The sequence below is a fragment of the Lepisosteus oculatus genome, chromosome 8 (genome assembly GCF_040954835.1).
Source record: "Lepisosteus oculatus isolate fLepOcu1 chromosome 8, fLepOcu1.hap2, whole genome shotgun sequence".
Classification (NCBI taxonomy): Eukaryota; Metazoa; Chordata; class Actinopteri; order Semionotiformes; family Lepisosteidae; genus Lepisosteus; species Lepisosteus oculatus.
This window is the reverse complement of record NC_090703.1, coordinates 2,742,354-2,765,376: the sequence shown is the minus strand read 5'-3', so window position 1 is coordinate 2,765,376 and position 23,023 is coordinate 2,742,354. Positions and strand designations below refer to the sequence as shown.

Here is a 23,023-nt window from a genome sequence, read left to right as displayed (position 1 = left end):
TTACAGTATTGGTGTTTATTATATCCAAAAATATAAGAATGCAAAATATTATAATTTAGTTTAGTTTATTATGTTGGTTGGTTGCTTGGTATCTAATCCTGCATAAATGTAAAAGTAAGTGTTGAAGATTTAAACTGTGTGACCGGTGTGTGTTTTCCACTGTTACCTTTTTGCCAGGATTTTTTGGGGGTTCAGCCTGAACCTACTTTGTTCTGTTTAATGAAATGTATTTAGAAATGTTCTAAATACTTCCCAAAATATCTTAGAATGTGCATTTTACACAGGTTTTGTTCTTAACAATACTTTCGGTTATTGGTGGAAGAAAACTGTTTTTAAAGATCTGTGCATTTACGAAATTTAGGATTTACAAAGACTGATATCTTCTACATGCCTACCACCGAAGAATTTGAATAGAAAAAGATTTTGTACAGAGGAGGAACTTGGTAACAGCAGCACATCTTTGAGGAGTGTCTTAGTTACATGGAAGTTTGATGACAGGCCTTCAGCCTTCAGCCATAGCACAACTGGAAAAGTGTAAAAAACTTCCACCTAGTTTCCATTTGTGCCCTCTGGTTCAATGTCATGATCCTGATTGTACAGCTACAAATCATTCATTTGATGTTTTCAACCAAATTCTTCAAAATCTTCAAAATTTTGGGAACAGGTAACGGAATATCTTCCTGGGTTTTCAGTATGGTTTTGGTAAATGGGGTTCAACTTTGAGTATTTATCCTGATATATTTTGCTAGGATGTGATCCTTTTTATGCAATTAGTTGTTTAGATGGTAAGTGTGTCTGCAGTTTTAAAATATAATTTATCTTTATATTTGCATTATTGTAATGTCTGCAGTGCATGCTGAAGCATTTTATGATTTTTAATAAAGATCGAGCAAGAGTTGGAGCGAACCCGAAGACAACTGGAACAGTCTGAAGGAAGTCGGGACACCCTTCTTCAACAGGTGCTTTTTTTGTGTAAATGCATGAGTAAATGCATAACCCTAATATACTCATTATGAACTTCCTATGGTAGAGAACTTGCAGTCAGAATGTGTTAGTGGAAATATTGCACTTTTCAAACAGGCATCCAGACCTATAGCTGCAAAACTGAGAGCTCACTGTCTCCTGGGTGTGTATGTAACACTCCAATGAGGCTAAATTACTTTAGAATGATGATTACTTTATCTATCTATAGCCATGCTTAGATCTGCAATAAAATAATAAAAGGATGCATCTGCCTCTTCAGAGTTTTTTTGAAGCTTCAGTATGTGCAGGGCTCCAATGAAGTCTTTCACTTTTTTTTTTCCTGAAGTGTTTGCACGTTTCACTCGTTATTTAGATAGATGACCTGCGGACACAGCTGCTGACAATGGAGCAGGATCGCCTGGACTTGCGGCAGCAGTTCTCTCAGGTCGCTTCAAGGCAGAGAAGCCGTCGCGAGGAAGAGGAAGAGGACAGGAATCTGAGGATGGGTGATGAATGCTATATCCTCCATTTCCACTGGGCCATGACAGGCCCGCTTGGTCTCTAGAGGGCGCCATTTCACTGAAGTCAGAGCTCAATTCATGATATGCCATGGGATAGTATCGCATATGTGCTGTGAAGACAGTGATAATCTTACGCGTCTTGTGTGACTAGGAAATTCCTCTTAATCTTCTTGAGTTTTAATTAATATGAAAGGATCAGTCTTGGCTTTCCATTTATATTTTTCTAGCTAATATTTTTATTATTAAACTAACTTTTTAGTGAGTCTGCTTCTATGTGTTTTGGCTCTTAACTTATCCTAGTATAGTAGGTGCAGGTCAAGATTTTTTTCCAGGTTTTATGCCTACAACTGTGCAGAGCCAGTGAGACAGAAGTCAGTACTGAAATCTGTGATCCTATTATGTTAAAGATTTCAGTATTTATTTCTTGAGGTCTTTCCTTGCCTGGTGGACAAAGTGAGATTGTGAAACTTCATGTGTAACACAAATATTTTCTGGGCCTAAAGTTATAGCTTTGTTTTGCAGTGACTGAACGCTCAGAGCGAGAGAAGCAGGAGCTGGAGAAACAGATCCAGGACCTCAGGCTGCAGCTCACCCAAAATGCGGTCATGGCTGAGGTAGATGAGCTGAAAAGAGTAATTGAGCGCAAAGATAGGGAGAAATCGCAACTTTCTGTACACGTAGAGGTAAGGAATATTATTTGCCTTTGTGAAAAATTAAGATAATTTGTGAACAAATTGGTTGAGTGAATGCTGAACAAACAAGAAGATTAATCTTCAGTTGGATTAGTTCTTTGTGCTGTTTTTTTACACGTTTGAGATGAAAGGTTGGAAGTTCCTTATTCCTTCCTTTGCAGTCAAATCAAACTTGGCACTGAAAGGAGAGACTGTAGAACAACTCAGAAGTGTCTTCTGGACTTGCATTGATTCAAATGATTACTCAAATCCCTTTTGCCTTCAAACTGGGCTCTTACTTTTTTGATCTTTCAACTTTGAAACCAGTTGGATAAGTTGAATCTCAAAGCTGGACTCCTGTTGTGAGTAGATGGGGAATTAATTGTTTTGCGGTATCGCACATGTGAAAATAAACCATAAAGTTTTAAAGAGAAACTTCCCAGGAAGCTTTTCAAAACCATTTGCTGCAGGGCACAACACGTTTGTGAATCTGTATGGGAAAAACTGTAAATCTGCAACTCTACAATAGAGAGTGTAGGGGAACTAGAGTGCAGAGAGAAAATACATGTGTTTTTCCACCCAAAATAGTTTTGGAAAATTAGCTAGACTGTGTGGCAGTTAGGGGAAAGCACAAAACCTTTTTTATTGGTGTGAAAGGCTTTAAAAGGTTCTTGTAAAGATTAACTTTCATCTGACCTCAAATTTCATACAAGAGAAAAATACAGGCATCATGAGTAGCATGGATGTCTAAGTAAAAATGTTCATTTTTACTTAGACATCCAGAATTTTTTTTTTACTTCATCCTGCTGATCTCAGGATGGGGCAGGTTATTAAAGGGAAGGATGTGAAATCCTGGTCTAAAGTGAATAAAAGTATTTTTCCCTTTGAATCTTGTTTTCTCTGGATGTTCGTCAGACTGCCAGGGTTAAATCTAGAACATAAAAAATGCAGAAAAAAAGTGAAGATGTCATGAACAATTTGTAGACCTGTGGAATTTAAAAATTTAGGTTGGCATAAATTTACAGATTTATTCTAATATTGCATTCCCAGTCTGAAATAAGAATGTAAAACCTTCCAGTTTTCACAAACTGGAAACACTATACAAAGAATGTTCAGATATGTAGAACAGTATATGTGAAGACCAGGATATTTGTTAATCAATAATGGGGCTCAAAAGTGATAATAAATATTTTGAAGCATTCATTTTGCTTTATTATTTGAATTTTGCTGAAGTAACCAAACCTATAATGAGGGAGGCTCCGGGAAGTTTCCTTGAAATGTGCATGTATCAAGGTTTAAATGCATTTCCATTTAACCTAGTTTGTTACTGATCCTCAGAATCGCAGTTCAGAACAACCACAGGAGAACAGCAGATATGTAGAACAGTTCTTTTAATTCCATTATTAATCATTCAAAGTAATTTGCATTAACATAGTGGAATTAATGTGTTCTGCAACATTTCCTTCTGACTGGAAGAATTCCTGCTGTTTTTATTTTGCAGCATGCCACTGAATAACATTGAAATAAAAAACATTTTTGGAGTTTTTCATCATTGTTGATTAGACAAAAACAGAAGATAAAAGTAAAATCATTTTCATACAAAAGCTTCTGCAAAGAAATTATGGAAATTAGACTAAAATTGAGTTGATATCGGATTGCAATTATTTGGATTGTGCTACAAAGCACAGATGCTTTTAGTTAAATAGATGCAAGAGCATGGAAGAGATACTTTTAATTAGGATGCCATTAAAAGGTGAAAAGTTGCGATACATTAAATTTGTTTTCATTTCTATCGCCATTAAAGTGTAGTTCCACCTGGGTGACGTGCTGCTGTCATCATGCTCCAGCAGCCCCACTGCACAGCAGAGAATTGAGGAATTGACTTTAATCACTGTTGTGCTGTTTCCCTTAAGGCAGGACTTTTGGAGGCCCAGAGTGTAAGGTAGCCAGGACACCAGGAACTGTGTTCCGAAGAACAGTGCCATGGGATCTTAAATGACTACATACTTAGCAAAAGAGAGCACCTCTTGCACAATAAACCCAGCATAAACAATATTAATCTTAAAACTATTGCACTTCCTCCTAGTAATGTAACGGATGGACGTTACTAAAGACGAGCCAAGAAGAGACGGTGCTTTCTTTCCCCCCTACAGGCGTTGTCGTCAGACCTGGGCAAGAGGGAGAAGCAGCAGCTGAGGATGCTGGAGCAGCTGAAGGAGATCCAGAATCGCTACGAGGAGTGCGAGGCAGACCGCAGCCGCATGGCTCTCCAGGTTCAGGAGCTGGTGGGCCAGCTGAAGGAGTCTGGAAAGCAGGCAGACGCGTACCTCAGGCAGGCGAAGCAGGTGGAGATGCTGAAGGATGAAATGGAGAGAAAGAAGGAAGACCTGAAAGCCAGAGCACAGGTGTCCATCAGGCAGTGGAAACTGAAGTGTAAGAAACTAGAACAGCACCTGGAGAATGAGAGAAGAGCTGCTGGGCTTGAGGCAGAGAAGAGCGGGCAGGTTTGTTATTGATCTTTATTTTTGTTTATTTTAACAGAAGTTTTTGTTCCGTCACTTTCAGCAATTCTGTGATCATTCCTGGGGTTAGCTGTAAACGTGTTCCTGTGTTACGTGTTCCTGTTTCTTGTGTGTGCATATGTGCTCGGCCAGCATTTAAGACATTTAATTTTTCTCGGAAAAGGAAATGCTTCTCATTTGTCTCATTAAGTACAAAACAAAAGGACTTTTTGGAAGGTCCCAATTAATAACATAGAAGACGATGGCAAATGAAGTGTTTTTTTCTTGCAGTGAACAAAGTTTTCTGGTCCTTTCTAGGTGATCATAGCTTTCCTTTCTAGTGTCTGCACTGTACACAAAATATCTCTCTGGGTAGGTGAGTGGTGGTGTTTTCAGTTCCTCTGTAAGTCCTCTTCCTTACAGTGGGCTGGCATCCCATTCAAGGTGTAGTGCTGCCTTGTGCTGTAGGCTTTCAGGATAGGATCTGGGAAGTTCCAGCCCATAAAAAGAATAGGAATCTTTTTGAAAATGGGTGTACAGATACATGACAAATATGTCTAAGGGCTCATAATCACAATTCTGCAACTGCATATGGGGAGTTTGAGTTATTTACAATGATTCTTGTTTTGTATTCCTAATCCAATTTAGAGTTTTTAAGCAATATTCTGTCAGGGTAATGTCTCCTGGTTTCTTTATTGAATTGCCCATTAGTTGGTCCTATGTTAATAAGAGCACAGTATTTTACTGTATATTCAGTTTCTAAAAATTGTTGTGCATTGGTTTCTTTTTTTTTTGTTTGAAAACTGTGTTACAAAGGCTCAGCTTCCTCAGGTTTCCTAGATAGGTCACAAGCAATTAAGAGTTCAGTGTTTTTTTTTTTAGAAGGCACAGTGTATGACATACTATATACAATATGCAAGTGTGTTTTATGCATATACACTTTCTTAGCTAATTGGGAAGCAGACAAACATTAGTCATTGCATTTTTCAACTCAAAAGATTCACCACACAGCAGATGAGGAGCTATTGCTTCACAAATTTAATTTTATAGTGAAATTTACATAGGTCAGATTGTACAACTTCAAAATTGGAATTAAACAGGTTCATGATACTGTTATGAAGTATGGCGTGGGAACTTTAGTGATAAAGCAATAAGGACCTCTATTTAATGGTTCTTTCAAAGGCTGGACTCATCTTTACATACAGTAGCTTCTAAGACCTGATGAATTCAAGTTACAAGGTTGCAGTCAATATACTAGTAACATTGAAAGGTTTTCCTTTGCTATTCTTCAGTCTCCTTCTAAAAACCTACTTGGTATTTTCATTCTTTATTCAAACCACCTACATTTAATAACTGTCATTTTCTGGAGATATGACAGTTGGTTAGGTGTAAGATCTTAATTTGGATTTATTTTTTCTGTGTGGTGTAATGAACCAGCAGGTGTGGTGTAGAGTCCTAGATTAGAAATGACAAGAATAAAAGGACTATCATGCAAACTGGTAACTTACTGTGACCCATTTCCGCTTGCTGATTAATTCCTCCCATCTTTAAAACTTCGGCTAGCTTTAGCCATTTTTCTTTTCACAACATTGATCGGCCTTGCTGGGAAAAGGAACATGAATTCTGAGGCAGTAAAATATTTTTGTTGAGGTTTGAATTAAATGTAAATGTTTTCATTTTAATTATTGGCTTTTGTTTTGTCTTACTTTAATATTTTCTGCTACTTGTAATTTAGTCGCTGCACCTTTGGAATCTGGCGTTCCAGTATAAACAATAAACTGCTTCTCCCTGGGTTGCAGCTTTTCTGAAATTAGGAAAGATTGAAACCTATCGTGATAATGAGTCTGTTTGCTTCCTCTAGATGCTCAAAGACAAGGAAAGCATTCAGGGGCAATTCCAGACAGCCAGCCAACAACTGGATAACCTCCGGAAAGAGCTTGGAGACGTCCTGTCCAGACTGGCCCAGAAAGAGGAAGAGCTTCGTCGGAAAGACGTGGAGTTCAGCGAGACCCAGTCCCAGCAGATGGACCTGGAGCGCGAGATTCGGGAGGCGCGGGAAGTCGCCCGCCAGCTAGAGAGCGAGGTGGAGAAGCAGAACCTGCTGCAAATGCAAGTCAAGGAGGAGAACCAGAACCTGGAGAGGGAGCTTGATGCTTTGCGCAGAAAGAGGGAGCGAGACCAGGAGAAAATGCTGGACTTGCAAGGGGCAGTAAAAGAGCTGAGTGCCATTCGGGCCGACCTGACCAACAGGCTGGCTGAGGAGGAAAGGGCCCGGAAGGAGCTGAAGAGAAATCTGAGCGAGCTGCAGGCCCAGCAGGACCGTGCCCGGGAAGAGCTGGCCTCTGCGGGCCAGCAGCTGAAGCTGGAGAGGGACGTGCATCAGTGCGAGCTGGCGGGGCTTCGGGCAGAGATGCAGGACCTGAAAGCAAAACATGAAACGCGCAGCCAGGAGGCCATTCAACTTTTCAGGAAAGAGAGGGAAGAGCTGGAAAGTCGCATCCGAAATTTGCAGGTAATGGCTGAATCTTGTTAGGATTTACGATAATAAATTCCTTGCACTTGTATAGCGATTAATGCTTGTAAATGATATTCTGTTCCCATTTGTAACATAGGGTTACTATAAATCATTTCTGTAGCTGCAGAACATCTGTGCTGCTTGGCTTAAGTGTGGTATTTTTTCTTTCAAATACGAGTTCAAGTTATTGTAAATAAGTTAAAGGCAATATTGTAATGCAATCGGATGAGTTGCTTTCTGATGATAGACAGCCTGTGGTATTACACTATGTTTAGGAAGGAGATCTCTTATACAGATCTCACATGAGGAGCTTCCAGATGATTCTTACCAAGTTTGTCATGTTAACTGTTGTGTGTATATATTTTTATATGCATTTATGGCACCAGGGGCAAAGGCCTAGATAATTCGCGTCCACTGTGTGCAGAATGGTAGGTGAGTCATGCGATCAGGAGTCTGTTATTTCAGATCAAACTCGTCGCACTCCTGACCGTAGTCCCAGCGGGGCTGGAGCGCTGACCTGTATGCACAGTGATCCCCTCTGAGCAGATGCCCAGTGAGTGCTGCAGAGCTGATGGGTTCATTCTCTCTGCTGTCTTTTTTTCCCACTTCTGTAAATTTTTGAAGGCGGTTATAATGGAGGATGCCCACTGCAAGTAACAAGTTTTAGCAAGAAGGCTACAGATAATCTGATCTTTGCATGTAGAAGAAAAACATTTTGGAAAAAAATGCAGAGCGCTTGTTTCAGGTGGTTATTGCTGTAAACATTCTTAATTTGGACTTCAACACTCTAAAAGGTGCTAAATGTTCACACACTTAAATCAAAAACTCAAGCAGGGAGGTCAGTTGTACAAGATGTGCTTTTCCCTTAGGCAGATAAAGCAGTGGACAAAAGCTTGGTTAAAGCACACCGCCAGCAGCTGGAGAAGATGAAGATCGAATGTGACAAACTGACAGAGGAGTTAACCCAGAGCGAGGAGGTATACGCCACGCTCAGGAGGAAGTACCAGCTGCTGAAACAGGAACTGGAAGAAAAGGTGAGTTCAGTTTCACCTCTTCTGCAAGCAGGGCTTAACTGTAGAAGAGTGAGGCTGAGTATCTGTCTTCACACATGCAGTGATATGTGGCCTTGTACTCATGCAGTGTGTTAGCCTGACAAAAGGTGAATTTTATTGTTTGTATAACATGCGTACAGTATGTTGAATTCATGGTAACATTATTGCATAGTAGCAATGGGGGGAAGAGGGCTCGTTTGTTTCAGTATTGGAACAAGTAAAGGTTTATTCCATACTGAAAAGAGATGAGGTATTGCTAGTGTTTTGAGTTTTTTATCTTGTAGGGTGGGGCTCAAAACCTCCTTGATAAAACTGCTAAAAACATGCAGAACTTGTTTGCATTTAGACCAGGTTTAGACCCATAACCTCGTATACCCAGTCAATCTTCAGGAACACTCAGTGAAACTTAAATTAGTGTTTTCCCAAATTAATTTTTTAGTGACTGTTAACTAACTGTAATTTTTAATGACTGTCAAAAAGAAATGACCCATATGTTTTTGGTGTGTGAAAATGGAAAGAATGTATTTCCTGACGAGTGTAGTTTTAATAATATCTGCCCTCTGAGCTTTCCTTTGAAACAGTTCTTTGAATGATTTTTTCAGCTCGCTTGATGTGTGGTGTTATTAATTCTCATTTGTCCTTCAATGAAGATAATGTGAATGCTGGAAATGCTAGAAATGCCACCAGTTTGCTGTTTTAGTGGAGTTGGCAATAAGAGTGAGGGAGGTCCGTGCATTGACCAAATACTATAAATGCTAAATATTATAAATGCTAAATAAAACATGGCTTTCTTTATGGTGTTTAAAAAATCCGAAGATTAATCAGGATAACACAGTGCTGAATTTCTATTACAGTAGTTTATTACTCGTAGCAATGGGACAAGGCCAGGTTTAGATAACTCTGGACTGTAAGACAAAAGCTACAGGCTCTTTCTGTATGGCATCGCTCTCCTCATCAGTACTAGTTTGCTGCCAGTAGGTCACACTGTTGTGTATGCTTATTGATTCTTGCAGATTCTTTTCAATGGAGGCTTGAGAGAGACTGCTATAGAGATATTTTTGTTGATTTGTTCAAATGGAGAGTAAATTACTGTTTTTTTTAAAAGCAATATGCAGTACATGAAAGATGTGCAGTTAGCAGTAGTGACGCAGAAGAGAATATCAGAATTTCCTAGAATACCTGAGCCTGAGGTGAGTATAGAAACCTTTCTCTTTTAATTTGCTCTCTCCATTTTGTTCATCACCTCAGAATTTCCACTGTGCATTTAATAGGAGATGGAACCTCTGTCTTGTGCTACAGGTCTTGAATTGCACAGATTTGGAAAGATAGTAAAGGAGTATCTCTTTCACGACTGCTCGGTCTCTTAACTTTTCTTCCCTTAATGAAAGGGAAGTGAAGTTAACAGCAAAGAATTAAAATCAACTTCTGTTTGTCATTAACAAGCCCAACATGTAGTCCATTAAAGAGCGCTTGGCTCTGGCAGCTGCCAACCTGGCAGTGAGCTGACCCTTGACCTTTGTGTTGGGATTGTCTGGGGCACTTCCCTTCCAGGTGAGGAAGACACACGCCGGACTCTGCCTCTGATGTCTATTGGCTGCACTTTTAAGAGCTAGATATTCAAGTATTTTGATCACTCCATAAATGTGACTATTTCAACACCTTGATTCAGCCCCTTCTGTGAAACCTTGTATGGCCCTACCACAGTATATTACACTTCCTTAGGGCCATGTACTACACCCTCTCTCTGGATTGCGCCAGACTGGACGTCTGTAAATGTGACTTCGACCTCCAGTGGGTCCCATGTGAAAGTTTGCGGGGTGTCCTGCAGTCTCCTCCAGCTCGCTGCTCACTCTCGCTTTGCACACGTGGGGCAGCCTCTTTCGCTGAGAACTGTGACTCAGCCGTACCTCCAGTCATGTCAGGGAAACACCCAAGGGATTTTATTATTTTTTTTATTTACTTTGTCTCTTATTGTTTAATAATTGAACAGTACAGAGGAGGGTAATGAAATGTAAGCATTTGCAGATTGTTAAATGGCATTTCTCCCTGATTTATTTACTGTGTGATATATTTTTACATGTAGGCTACTTTTGGTATTTACTGTATTTATTGTAATCTTTTTCATTCATTGTTATTTCTCTCCCCATTTATATATGGTGAAAAGTTTCTTTCTGTACCTCCCTGGACTGCGAGGTACTGCTCCATTCTCTCTCTGGCTCTCTACTCCCCTCCACGATTAGCCCACATGCCTGGTATCCATTAAAGGACAAACCGTGGTGTTCTGCAGTTGTGCTCTCCTGTCCATTCTTGCTTACTTGCAGGTACAGGCAGGGCAAATACAGAAGGATCTCTGCAATGTCATGAGTGGTAAATCTGTTTTTTCACATGTGGGCGAAGGAAAGGTCACTTCAGCCTTAAATACAGTGTAAAGACATGAGAAGCCCTCTGTAACCCTTGGAGTAGGAGTAATGGCAAAACCTTTTGGTTTTCCTGTAGCGCGATGCGAGGGGTAGGGTTTACTAGTGTGAAAAGCAGATCCAACAGTGTTACAGGCGCAGACTTTATTTCCAGGAACATGGGAATAATGTCCTAATAGAAAGTGAATCCAAGTGTGTGTAGATGTCATATGGGATGTTTTTTTTTATTTAAATTGGCTGGGTGCAACAGCCTCACATGAAGCAGTGTGCAGAGACAGCCTGATAAAATCTGTACCTCATCACCTCTGTCCAGAGCTGCCAGTCCAATCCAAAGTAAATTTCTTATGCACCATGGGCATAGCATGTATTTAAACACCTGTGGAACAAGCTAGGTGGAAAGGTCCTCCATTCTGTAGCCAGACCCAAAGAGAATGAGCAGACTTGCCCAGCAAATTACCTATCATGTACAAATGTGGTGTCCCTGTGTTTTTTTTTATATAGTTACTCATTTTTTTGTCTTGTCTCATTTATCCAAAACCCCTTACTTATGTAACAACAATGCAACAATGTGGGTGAAGTATCATGCTCAGGGCAGCAGCAGTGTCTCTTCTGGGATTTGAACCCACATCCTTCCCCATCCAGGTCCAGAGCCCTGACCAGTGCTCCACGCTGCTGCCCTCATGTAGCGTGCAATATGACAATGATGCTTCCAAGACACACCATGAAGTGCTTACCCTTATTTCACTGTCAGTTTTTACTTTAAGTAAGGTGCTTTAAATTATTGTGTCAGTTATCCTTAACCGTTGTAATATTTGCTGGAGACGATGGCTTCACCGTAAATCAGCGGCGACTTCTTGTATGTTATTAAAAAAAGAACTTGTGATGGGCTCGCAGTTACTAGTAAGGAGGCTACATTTAGGCAATTCATACCCAATATAAAAATGTGTTCAAGATGCTTTCTTGCAAGTCAGGTGAAGTTGAATAAACGTCTTGTTTCAGTTGCTTCCTTTGAATCTGTAGTTATCTCTGGTCTAGCCTGAAATGTCAGTGAACCCATTTGTAAGAGCCCTTGTACCACACGTTCTGTGTTAATGTTATGTGAAACATAATGCTATATAATGAACTTGATGGCTTGTGGAAGTATGTGCGATCACAGCAGAATTCCAGGTCCCTGTGTAACTTTTCACAATTAACGTTTCTTTATTCACCATCCATCATTAACTGGAGCAACAGCCATTGTGCAGGGCCTTAGGATACCGAGCCCTTCCCGTTCCTTTTAAAGGGTAAAATGTGTACTAACTTCCTGTGTAAATTTAAAAGTTTTGAAATGGTTTTAATTGTTAGATGCTGATGTGCTCCTGTCGCCTTGGAGATCAAGGCCTAAGTCTGCCAGCACCTGATTGGCCTCAGTGGTGCTGGAGACCATAGCAAACCTCATGTCATGGTGTGATCGGGCTTTGAGTCAGTGAGCTTGAAAAGCATCAACTGCTGTGAGCTAACCTGCCCCATACTTTGCTAAGCTATCAGTGGACAAACCTTTTTAACAGGAAAAAAAAAAAAGTATTGGGTTAAGATTAATGATTTACAGATGCGCTTGAGAAATAACTTTTATTAACTTGCGGCTTTATAAAATAAAGTTTCCTGTATACTTTTTATAAAGCAGATCGGTTCCACCTTGTTCTGTCACTAAAATGCCCTTTTTTGGTATTTTTACACATGTGATCTAATGTTGTCTGGTAACTGTTTTACTAAGATATTCACACATCATTCACATAAGTAGAAATTCTAGCACAGAATTCCAGGATTTTTCTGGTGTTTATAGGTTGGGAAAGAACACCAACCAATATGGTTTCTGTTAAATTACTGTTTTAAGGTTTGTTTAAAATGATCACGTAACATACATTTTATATCTTCTTAGAAATGTCAGATGCTCATATTTTTCATCTGAGCAATGGTTACAAAGCAAGCCAAAAAATCAAGATACAATTACCATGGTGATTTTTGAAACTCTGAAATTTAAGCAAATATGGTACATTGCTGGATTTATAATGGAGTTAAGTTGAAAAGGTCATATATTTGAATATAAATCCATGAAATTACTTGCCCATTTGTTTTAAAATAGGGTTTTTGATTGGCATGATGCGATTAGCTCTTTACAATTACAGGTTGAAGGAAGGCACCTTATTCTAGGTGACAGGTAGCCCCCTTAGATATAGGGTTGTGTTTTCAAAGAAAAAAATGATTTCCCTGGGTGATTGCAGATTTTACTCTTTCTATCCCCTCAGCAATTGAAATGCTGTTTACAAAACTAGGCTTTATTTTCTCACCATTGGTATTGTGTAACCTTAACAGTTCAGAATGGTGACATTCTTTTTTGAACCTCAGCTCTGTTTGTCTTTAATTCTATGCATTGTTTCATACAGTAGTTACTGTTGCATTGGAGACCATTGCTTTTTTTAAAAAGTGTCCACAGCTGCCTTTGTCTCGAGAGTTTGGCAATATAGAAGGTGACTGGGTTCTGGTGTCTAAACTGCCTTTGAAGAGCTTGTTGCTACAGTTGCTCTGAAGATGTATTAAATAATTCCTGTTTTCCCCTGCTAGTAACTTGCACAAACATTTGAATTGTAAGAGAAGAATCCTTGTGATCCAAGGTGCACAACTCCAGTCCTGAAGGGCGAGACGTTTTCTGGTTTTCCTTCAATCTGAGCCATTAATTACTTAATTGTACTCGTTATTTGTCAGACAGCGGTGCTTGAGGACTGGAGCTGGACACCTGGTTTAGATGCTTAAGAGACTTTTCTTCTGACCTGTTTATTTCAGTATTGTACCCCTTCCTAAGCAATTTGGGATCCTGGGTGTGACACAGTTGTACCATTGAGTGAGGTACTAAAGCCAAAATAGCTTCTCTGTAAATAGGTATTCTAAATTTGAGTTTCTAGTTAATTGAAGGATTGAAATAAAAATAAATATATCCATTCCATGTACTGAAGTACAACTCTTTTTAAAACATTAAAACTTAACCAATACTTCACCTTGTAAAGGTACAGCAAAGGCTCAGTGTCCTTATAAGAATCATATCTGCTGAGTGAAGAAGTTGGAAAGAAAGCGGCATCTACAAAATCCCTGGATTTGTAGCATGATCAGCTAGTCTTTAGCAACATGGATATTCATAAAAAACAACAGGTGGCTTTGGGTTAAAGACGTCAGATGGTGTTTTAATTTCATACAGTCTGCTTAGTAGTGTTTGAGTATAAACAAAAATAAAATGTATGCTAATTAATACTTCGGAAAATCAGCACCTGGCCTTTTATGTTTCTTGTGGGTACTTTGAAGTGCCATCTCTAGTGCGGGGCTGCGGTAATCCCTCTCTCCCAGGCAGCACAGTGCATTATTGTAATGAGGGCTTCCTGAGAAAGGACTGCACAGTTGATGTTGCATAAATCCGGATGTTTTTAGTGATAGATATTTTTTCCATCCTCTGTAGTTTGGAATGTCCAGCTTATACCTTTTTTCATCTGCTACCAAGCACAGCAGGAAGCAGGGACTGAAAACAAATCAGTTTCAAATCATTTGTCTGTTAACTGCTAGTAAAATAAGAAAGATTATAGACAACTGATGGTTATTCAGACCATCTTGTAGGTGGTTTGATTTCTAGAGAACTGATTAATCTGAGGATCTCACCCTGCCTTTTGTCGAGAAGCAGCTGGATATGCTCTTCAACAGAGGTTAGCTTGTTCCAGATTCCCCATAGTTTCCACTTGTGTCCTTCGGTTCATGTTTCACTGTTGGTTCTGAAAATAGTTGAATGGCCGGATGAGGTCACTTTATAGTCTTCTGTGTTCAGTAGCACGAAAATATAGTCCTTTGAACTGATCACAGTAGGGTGTTGGGAATGCTTCTGGTGTGTCATTCTGGACCGATTCTATGGCAGCAATACCTTTTTTGTATCATGGTGCGCAAAACTGTACCCTATTCTAAGCTGTGGAACATTATAGATTTTATTCCAGTGTATAATTTTAAAATGAGCTTTTCATTTACGTACTACATCTTTGTCTAGATCTTGACATGTTTGTTTTTTTTTTTGCTTCACACCATTGTCTAGACTCTAGAAGATGCAAATGATGTGTCAACATAAATACTAAATCCTTTTTCATAAATGTCAGTTTTCCATGATATATCAAAATTTTTTATTTCTTTTGCCTATATGCAATACTGAGGTTGAGGAATGTGTAATATCTGTGAAGACTTATACAAATCTGGAATCTGAGTGGACATTAAGTGTGGTGTGGTGACCCTTGACTTTTGTTGCTATTAATTTGCAATGCTAAATCTCATATCCAAAGCTCTGTGGTCTATGGCTGTCAATCTTTAAAAAGTACAGTATAATCTTTTAGAGTACAGTGTATATACAGTACCACTGAATGCGTGTTCAGTTTAACTGTTTATAATAAATTATAGCCAAGGCAAACTTATTTGTTTGAAGGGAGCTCTATACTAGTACTTATTTAAAATCCTTAAAAACCGCACAAGCTTGTCCTGGATTTTCTTTTAATAAACGTTTAGCAGACAACGGACCTGGAATGTCTGTACAAAATTAAATTTTAACTTTTATAATGTCTGATCCAGGTTGGCAAGTAACGAAACAATCAATCCTAATATTGTCTGACCTTTTCCTCCATGCAAAATGCCTGTACAATATGCACCTTTTGTGCTTTCCTCACTAAAGGCTACATGCACTGGCCTAAATATTATGAACTCCCAATAGAACCAGGAGCATGTTGTCCCTGTGAAAATAGCTTGAACAGGGTGTGGCTTATATTTCACAAGGTTTTGATATATTTGCTGCCTTATTTTATTTTTCCAGCGGTATTACTTTTACCGAGGTTGTGCTGAGGGTAATGAAGTGTGGGATTGAACTGCACATGTATCAGATCCAGCAGTTATAGTTTCAGAAGGAATGAGATCTGGGCATTGCTCTGACCAAGGAAGGAAATGGAGTCTGCGTTTTTCTCTGCAAACTCTCCATACTTTGCCTGCCATAAAGAGAGGCTATTCCTTCATTACTTCAATCCACTCCATTTCATTACTTTAGTAATAGTGCAACCAATTTAAATTAATTTCTATATTGATTCTGCTTGTTATGAACAACGTTTACTGCAAAATTACAGTGGTTTGGAACGGCAGATGGTTGAGTAGCCATAATCTATTCATTTGGCTAATATTTTAAAATGTGTTTATACAGGCTGTGCTCATGAGGCATAAGGAAACTAACTGTCCCATGTCCTTTGTTAATATCCACCTGACTATTTTGCAAGATAACTCAAGGCACTATTAATTTCAGATAAGCCCTTTAGGGTATAAAGAACACAGCTTTAAAAGTGTAAAGAAAGTCATTTCCATCCTTTAAAATATGCATTGTGAAAGAGTCATTGATGTGAAATAGGCTGTTGTGTTTAAGAAAATCAAAAGACCCACTTGGACAAGTTTGATCTCAGGTGCTCTTCATGTTTGAGATAATTGTTGGATTGCGACACGTATCTCACTTTTGTTTCAGAGCAAATTGGTCACCAGTGGAGATGACCGAGTAAGAAGAATGGATGAAACAATTCTGGAGCTCCGAGAGCAGATTAACTGTCTGGAAACAGAACAGGAATCCATACTTCAGACCATAGGAATAGAGATTGACTCTGCATGCAAAGGTTTCTCCAGGGACTCCGATGAAAAATTCAAAGTAATATTTTTCTCTTACAATGCCATGAATTTGTTCAGAAGGATGTATTTACATGTAAACATTCTGACAAGGTTATTCACATAACAGTATATTACGCTGCAGTATAGCGCATTGGGTATTTCTTGTGTTTAGAGGAACAAGAACTTAGACAAGCCACTTGTTGTGTTCAATTTATTCTTTAGCCTTTTAATACTGTTTGCCACTGCTTTATCAGCTGCCTGCAAAATTACGTCAGTATGAAGCTACGTGAAGTGAAAATGACATTTAGCTGCCTTAGTAGCCCCTCTTTTACCACATTCTTTTTCTAGTAATCATGTCAGCCTGTGGGGCTAATCTATGAGAGTCCCCCTCTCCAAGATGCTTCCACAAAGGTGACTTTCAGCAGTTAAGATCTGTTTTTAACAGAATTGACATGTGCTTATAGTTGAATAATGACATTACATTTTAATGCCATTTTTCCATAAAAGCTTAGGAATATGTATGATGCTGCAAAATGCAATCTATAAAAGCAACATATCGCAAGACATTTAATGGTTGAGTGATGAGGTTGTCTTAATATGGAGACTTAGATCAACTATTTGCTAATAATTTATTGCATTTCAAAACTTTTTTAATCTTTTTTAATCTGTTGGACTGAATGATTTGTGACCAATTCTAATAGCTGAGGTATGGTTTCTGACTGTCAAAACGCCATGTTGTAGTGCAAAAGATCTGCAAATGGCAATGCTGTGGTCTAGTGGGTTCCTCAAGTGTTACTTAATGCAGCTGGGTTTAGCCACTGGCTTCCGGTCAATCCTCTCTTATTAGAATATATGGGACGTATCCAAATTCTTCCTTTAGTATTTTAGAAAACCAGTCTCCAGGCTAAGCCCATTTAAAAAAATAAATCAACAGTTTAATTAACTGAAATCATGGATTACCAATTTTACCTCGGATGTTTCTGAAACTCAGCGATGGACTCATGTTCCCATCCTGGATGTATCCCACCTCCCCCCATTTGCTTGCTGGGATATAGCTCGAAACAGGCTCCCCCACAACTGGCATCGATTAAGCTGTTGGAAAATGGAGCATGGATTTAGGATTACTCAAGTGTACGCTCCATATCTAAGATGTATATATTACATTTAACACTGAGAAACACCATACAGCATTTTTTACAATATTTAATGATCATAATGAGATGAAGGGAAATTCCCAGTAGAAAGAGAGATACATCATCAGTGGGCTCAGCCTGTAATTTAAGGACAGCAGCATTTATGTTCTTTACTGTGATTACAATAAATCCCTGCTGTGGGTATCGCAGGCCTTTATTCTTTAAAAAAAACAGAGCAAAATTAATCCTCAGTGTTAACTTTTTTCATTTTATAAAATTGCTGCTGGTGCTGGGATTTTTTTTAACTGATGTTGGTTAGGTACATAAAAGATTATGTACCAACAGTAATACATTTGAGTTGTCAGCTCTGAAAGAGCTTATGTATGTACATGGCAAATCACCTGTATCTGCCTTGCAAAACTGCAAGTTGCAATTTAGTATGTTTTCTTTTTTTTTAGTGTAGTTAATATTTTTAGATGGTAGATTTCAAGTATACACAAAGGTGAAATTAAAAATACATTGAAAAATAAGGGAAAGTAAAGAAACAAAGTACGTTAATGTTACAATTCATGTAATGCTTTTTTTATGTTTTTAGGTATCCACAAAATCTTAAGTTGTATTCAAGTTCAAATATTCTTTTAATAGCTTTTATCAAGAGTTTTTTCCTCTTAGATCTGTGGTGCAATTTAACATTGTCTCACAGGACCCTGTTTCAGACCATTGCGTTTTAATTTCAAATTTGCATTACGCATATGCTGCTGGTAGTGCTATAAGTTTTAAGAGAACCATTAAGGTAATTGTGCCACTACTGAGTCATATTAAAATGAGTGATAAAGAAAATTGAAAGCAACCCTTTTGTTTACACATTATTGTTCATTTTACAGAATTGCATTAATATAACATCAAAACCTGTATTATGAACCTTGCTTGGTGCCTTTGCTGTTGTTTTTGTCCTTATCTAAGAGATTATTTGTTGTACCAGTGAAACCGATACTGGGGCAGTGAAAAGCTTTTTAATAGATCAGCTTGTTCTAAAAAAGCAAATCTGTTTTGTCCCTAGGCAATATCCCTTACACCTGGCCTGCAGAAGGACCCTCATCGCTGGTTAGCTGAAATGAAGGTACTGTACTAAACTGTGTTTGAACAAACAAGTTTTCCTTGTTCTTAAATTGCCAATATGGCTTTAGATTTATGGCCTTTTTAACTGTATTGTAAATGAGCTCAACATTTTGAGATGTTCACAATCATATATAAAAAGAAATTAATGTATTTGCTGTAGGTCTACTTTTTGATACTGTTTGATACTGTTTCCTGTTGCTGACATTTTTCATAAGTAACGAACAGCTAAGAGAGGCCATACTTCTGTAATTCCTTTGTGGAATGTAACATGCCAGAACTGTGTGTGCATGTGTCAGTTTTAACACATCACAACTCTCGCTGGTCCCAGGTGCCTCAGCAAATGAAGGCACCGTCTTGGAGTGCAGGTTGAGCCCTGTAGTCCTGCCAACTTATTTACCAGCGGGGACAGGAATGCTGGGGTGTTCCTGGCTTGTCCACAACAGTGCAGAGTGTTGGTGAGAGAACTGTCTCTGCTCTTGTCCATGGGGTTGCCCTTGGGACACTGACCGATCATAGCTTGTGTGATCCTCCTTTTGTGCTGGTATAAGGGCCAAAATGGTGAGCCAAATTGATCAATATTTGGCGACTCCAGATTGGGAGCACATAACATTTAAAAAACAATTAACAATTCATTGTTTCAGAGCAGAATGCATCTTTAAAGGTATTGCAATGTAAAGTCTATGACTCTTACCTGATTTAGCATGCTTGGAAAGACTCACACTGTTTAACTTCCAGACTTTGTGTAGTATATTGTGAAGTTCAAAGGAAAAAAAAACATTTTGGCTGTTAAGCCCTCTTCAGGTGTGACCTTTTTTCTTTCTTAAAAGGGTGGAATTAACCCTTTGTTTATTGTCCTCCACCTATAGTACTGTGACACTCCGTATGACACTCAGAGAGTGTGCTCATCTGCCTAGAGACCTCATGGCTCCACAACCTTGGGAACTGACATTTTAAAGCACTCCCCAGCCAGCTCATGTAACAAATGCTGTGCCTTAACAGCCTAGACCCCCAAAATACATGAGTAGTCAGTAGAAGGTAGAGGTATTCCAGTTAGAGGGTTTCATGCCCCAAAGTCTTCACCACTGCATTCTGTATTGAGTTTGGTTAGTTGTTGGTCACAGAAGACAAAGACGGTAAAATGCGTTTTTCTTGATTAGCACGGCATATTGGTTCTTTTTTGTATTTTTCTTTGTTGGTTTTTTACCAGGTTTTACAATATATTCAACAAGTTAAATCCCCTTGATGTGTGTGCCAATCAGCTCTCTCACACATAAGGTATCGTGTATTAGAGAGTCATGAACCCATCCAGATGTCAAAACCACTGAATCAATGCCCGAAACGTGTATGTATGTGTAGTAGAATAAAATGTTTCTTTTGATTGCTCAGTCTATTTGAAAGTGAATATAAACTTAAAACTGAAAAGTGTAGGTGTGCAAAAATCCTTTAATAAAATCAGAACAGAAGATAACTGCATGAGGGAAGCTTTAATGATCTGTTTAATAATGTCGGTGTTACAAGGTGTGCTAAGATTCGGAGAGTGAATGACGAGTTCGCGTCGGGTGGTGCTCTCCTGGAGCACCTGGTCTGGGCCGCGTGTTCGTGAGCCGTATCTGTCTCGCTGGGCCCAGACGAAGCTGCGCTGGCTGTGCGAGGAGCTGAAGGAGCGCGAGGGCCAGGCGGGGAAGCTGCGGTGCCACCTGCAGCAGGGCCGGGAGCAGCTCAAGGGCCTGCGGCGGGACAGGGCGTCGGAGCAGCAGCTCCTGGTCGCGCAGATCGCAAAGCAGGAGCAGCTGCTGGAGGAGATCCACAGAGACAGGAGAGGTAACGCAGCCGTGTGGAGAATCTCGTGTCCTTTTCTGCAGGGGGGGTGCTGTTGTGCTAATCACACTGAGGTTTGAAACGGTGTAATAGGACCATAGCTTCCCGATGACGATTCTTTGTCAGTGCCCTTTTTTTTCATAACAATCTAAATATAGCCGGTCAGGGGACCAATACAGTAAGTAAATGTAACCCTAATTTAATACTTTTATGGAAATTCCTGCAACACGAGGAAGAACTTTTTTTTTTACACTCGCACAGTGCACATGTCTTGGCTACTTCTTAACCTGGACTATTGATACAGCCACTAGCACTTTGCAATTGCATTCAGGCAGAACTGTGCGTTGTACTTGAAGACAAAGAGAAAACAGATGTACCTAACGTGTGTGCTAATTTAACTCACATGAACAATCTTCAGAGCTTCACAGCGATGATTCTTTGTCAGTGTCCTTTCTTTTCATAGGCATCAAAATGTAACTGATCAGGTGACTCTTCAAAAAAATGTGTAGTGAGGGTCAGAATGCAAGTTTTACTTACTCAAAGCTATTTTCCTTTCTTTTCATAGTTTTATGAACATACCTAGTGACTGTCAGTCAGTCTTCCAGAGAGTACAGAAACTTGGCGGGATGTCACCTGAGAACTCCAGCTAAAACACTGAGCAAGCACTCTGACCTAAACAGAAATAAAATAACCTAAATTTATGTGCAATAGAAGGTCAGCAAATTTGAAAAGTATTTTTTGTTTTATTTTCCTATTTTCAGCCCAGTGTTTTGATCTTAGTCTTGCAAGAAACATGTCATGCCTGTTGTATGATGTCAGGAATCCCTTATGCTGCATTTTCCAGGTTTCTTTTGTAACTCTGCAATTTGTCTGAAACTGCTCTGTCTCCTGACTTGGGCAGAGGTATTCTGTTCTACCAAAAGAAGTGTTGTAGTCTTTATAGTGTTACAGCGCAGACCGTGATCTCATTTTACATTAAGATAATTAAAAATATTATTCTTTAATAATTAGGAATTAGGTTGGAATGCTGCTGTATTTTTTATGGTCGGTCAAAAATCTAGGGCTACAATAAAGATTGAATTTGAATTTAAAAACAAAGACATTCTAAAGGTACAGTATATGTGCAACCCTTGCGTATGGCACAGAAACTAGATCATATGAATACAGTATTTAGAGCAGAGACAACAGGCATTCTGCAATACAAATTCAGGCTGAAGGTGTTGTAAACTCTAATTATTTTTCTAACAGGAATTCCTGCCAGGGGGCATACTGTTGATTATGCTGAACTAGATATGTTGCTAGTACTGCAACAGAATTGCAGGGACATTGTTTGATAAGATGTATTATTAACTTTGACCTCCTGTACATAAAAGCTGGTTCATAAAAACATTCCCAGACCCATGCATTCAACAATTGAGTGCTTTTCAAGTAAAGCATTCCTTCAGCCAATTGTACCTGAAAAGAGAGTTCTTTGTCAGGAACAGTTGACGTCATATCTGACGTTAATGCTAAGCAGCTTAATGGTAAATGAATGCATTTTGCTATTGGTCTGTATTAATTAGGAAGCTCAAGGTTTTTAACATTAGTGGAGCACTCTTTTACTGCTATAATTTACACAGATGCTTGGATAAGCATATTCTCTTCACTCCTATAGGATTTGTTTGCAGAAAATGTACAGTTAATACACAATATTGTGCTAGATTACTACTGGGGAGAAAAAAAGAAGTGTAGTTTAAAAGAGATGCATAAAACAGAGCTGAGGTGCATAAAAAATAGCAAGGTAAAGGGAAAAGAAATGTAAGGAGATTCATTTTTCAACTCGGGAATCTAGTATCCATTATCACCTTACAGCCATGTGATAACCCAGAGCTCGTGGCTAAATGCAACTCTGAGCTGAAACAAACTGCCCACTCACTTCTCTACACGTGATTCTACGCGTGTTTATACTGCTAGTGCATAATGACTACTGCAAATCACCAAGCTGAGGCACCTTACTTATTAATAAGTAAAATGGTGCAGATACAGTTTTGACTTTTTTCATAGCTTAGACCATCTTACTTCTGGGTTACCTCTTAGGCTATCTTTGAAAATATCCTGTTGTCCTGCCTTTTTAGTGATATTGCAGTCTGCATAAAGGGGTACTGCAATTCAGATTCCCCACAGGTGACCTGCAGTTCTGCTAGAGATCACTCACAATATTTTTAATATAAAGTATTAAATATAACATTTTATTAATGCTTTAACTCTGATGTTTAGTAAAGGATCAAATCACTTGATTGATCAGAAAGCCTAAGGGTTCGTCTTTTCCAGACAAGTGTTAAGTGGTGGTTTCTGAATATACATTGTAATATTGCATAATGAGTCTGGGTCAAAAAATACTCTTTACACAACGAAAGCAGACAGTGTCTGCATGCTGAAGCCGTCTAGACAAAGGTTACATAGATAGTAATGTTTACAATAAGGAAGATCCTTGACCCATTTTGAATTTATTGAATTAAGTTAATATTTATTTCAGCACTCCAGCAGTACCATTTCCACCATCTAACCTGATCTTATCAGAGTCTGCAAGGCTGGGCTGAGTCAGAACTGGGATGGGACACCCCTGAGGAAAAGCAGGTTGCA

General features: G+C 39.0%; 1 protein-coding gene across 3 annotated transcripts in view; it reads left to right on the top strand.

The window, feature by feature from the left end:
- The window catches only part of LOC102687634 (centrosomal protein of 128 kDa), a 53,473-nt gene that overhangs the window by 11,793 nt on the left and 18,657 nt on the right, over positions 1-23,023 (top strand). For all 3 annotated transcript variants that reach the window (XM_015350549.2, XM_006632268.3, XM_069193003.1), the window contains exons 11-19: positions 885-959; positions 1,337-1,469; positions 2,007-2,167; positions 4,309-4,659; positions 6,518-7,168; positions 8,041-8,205; positions 16,195-16,371; positions 18,525-18,584; positions 20,212-20,404. In XM_015350549.2, coding sequence (XP_015206035.2) covers positions 885-959; positions 1,337-1,469; positions 2,007-2,167; positions 4,309-4,659; positions 6,518-7,168; positions 8,041-8,205; positions 16,195-16,371; positions 18,525-18,584; positions 20,212-20,404 — 1,966 coding nt within the window. The remainder of the gene's footprint in view (positions 1-884; positions 960-1,336; positions 1,470-2,006; positions 2,168-4,308; positions 4,660-6,517; positions 7,169-8,040; positions 8,206-16,194; positions 16,372-18,524; positions 18,585-20,211; positions 20,405-23,023) is intronic.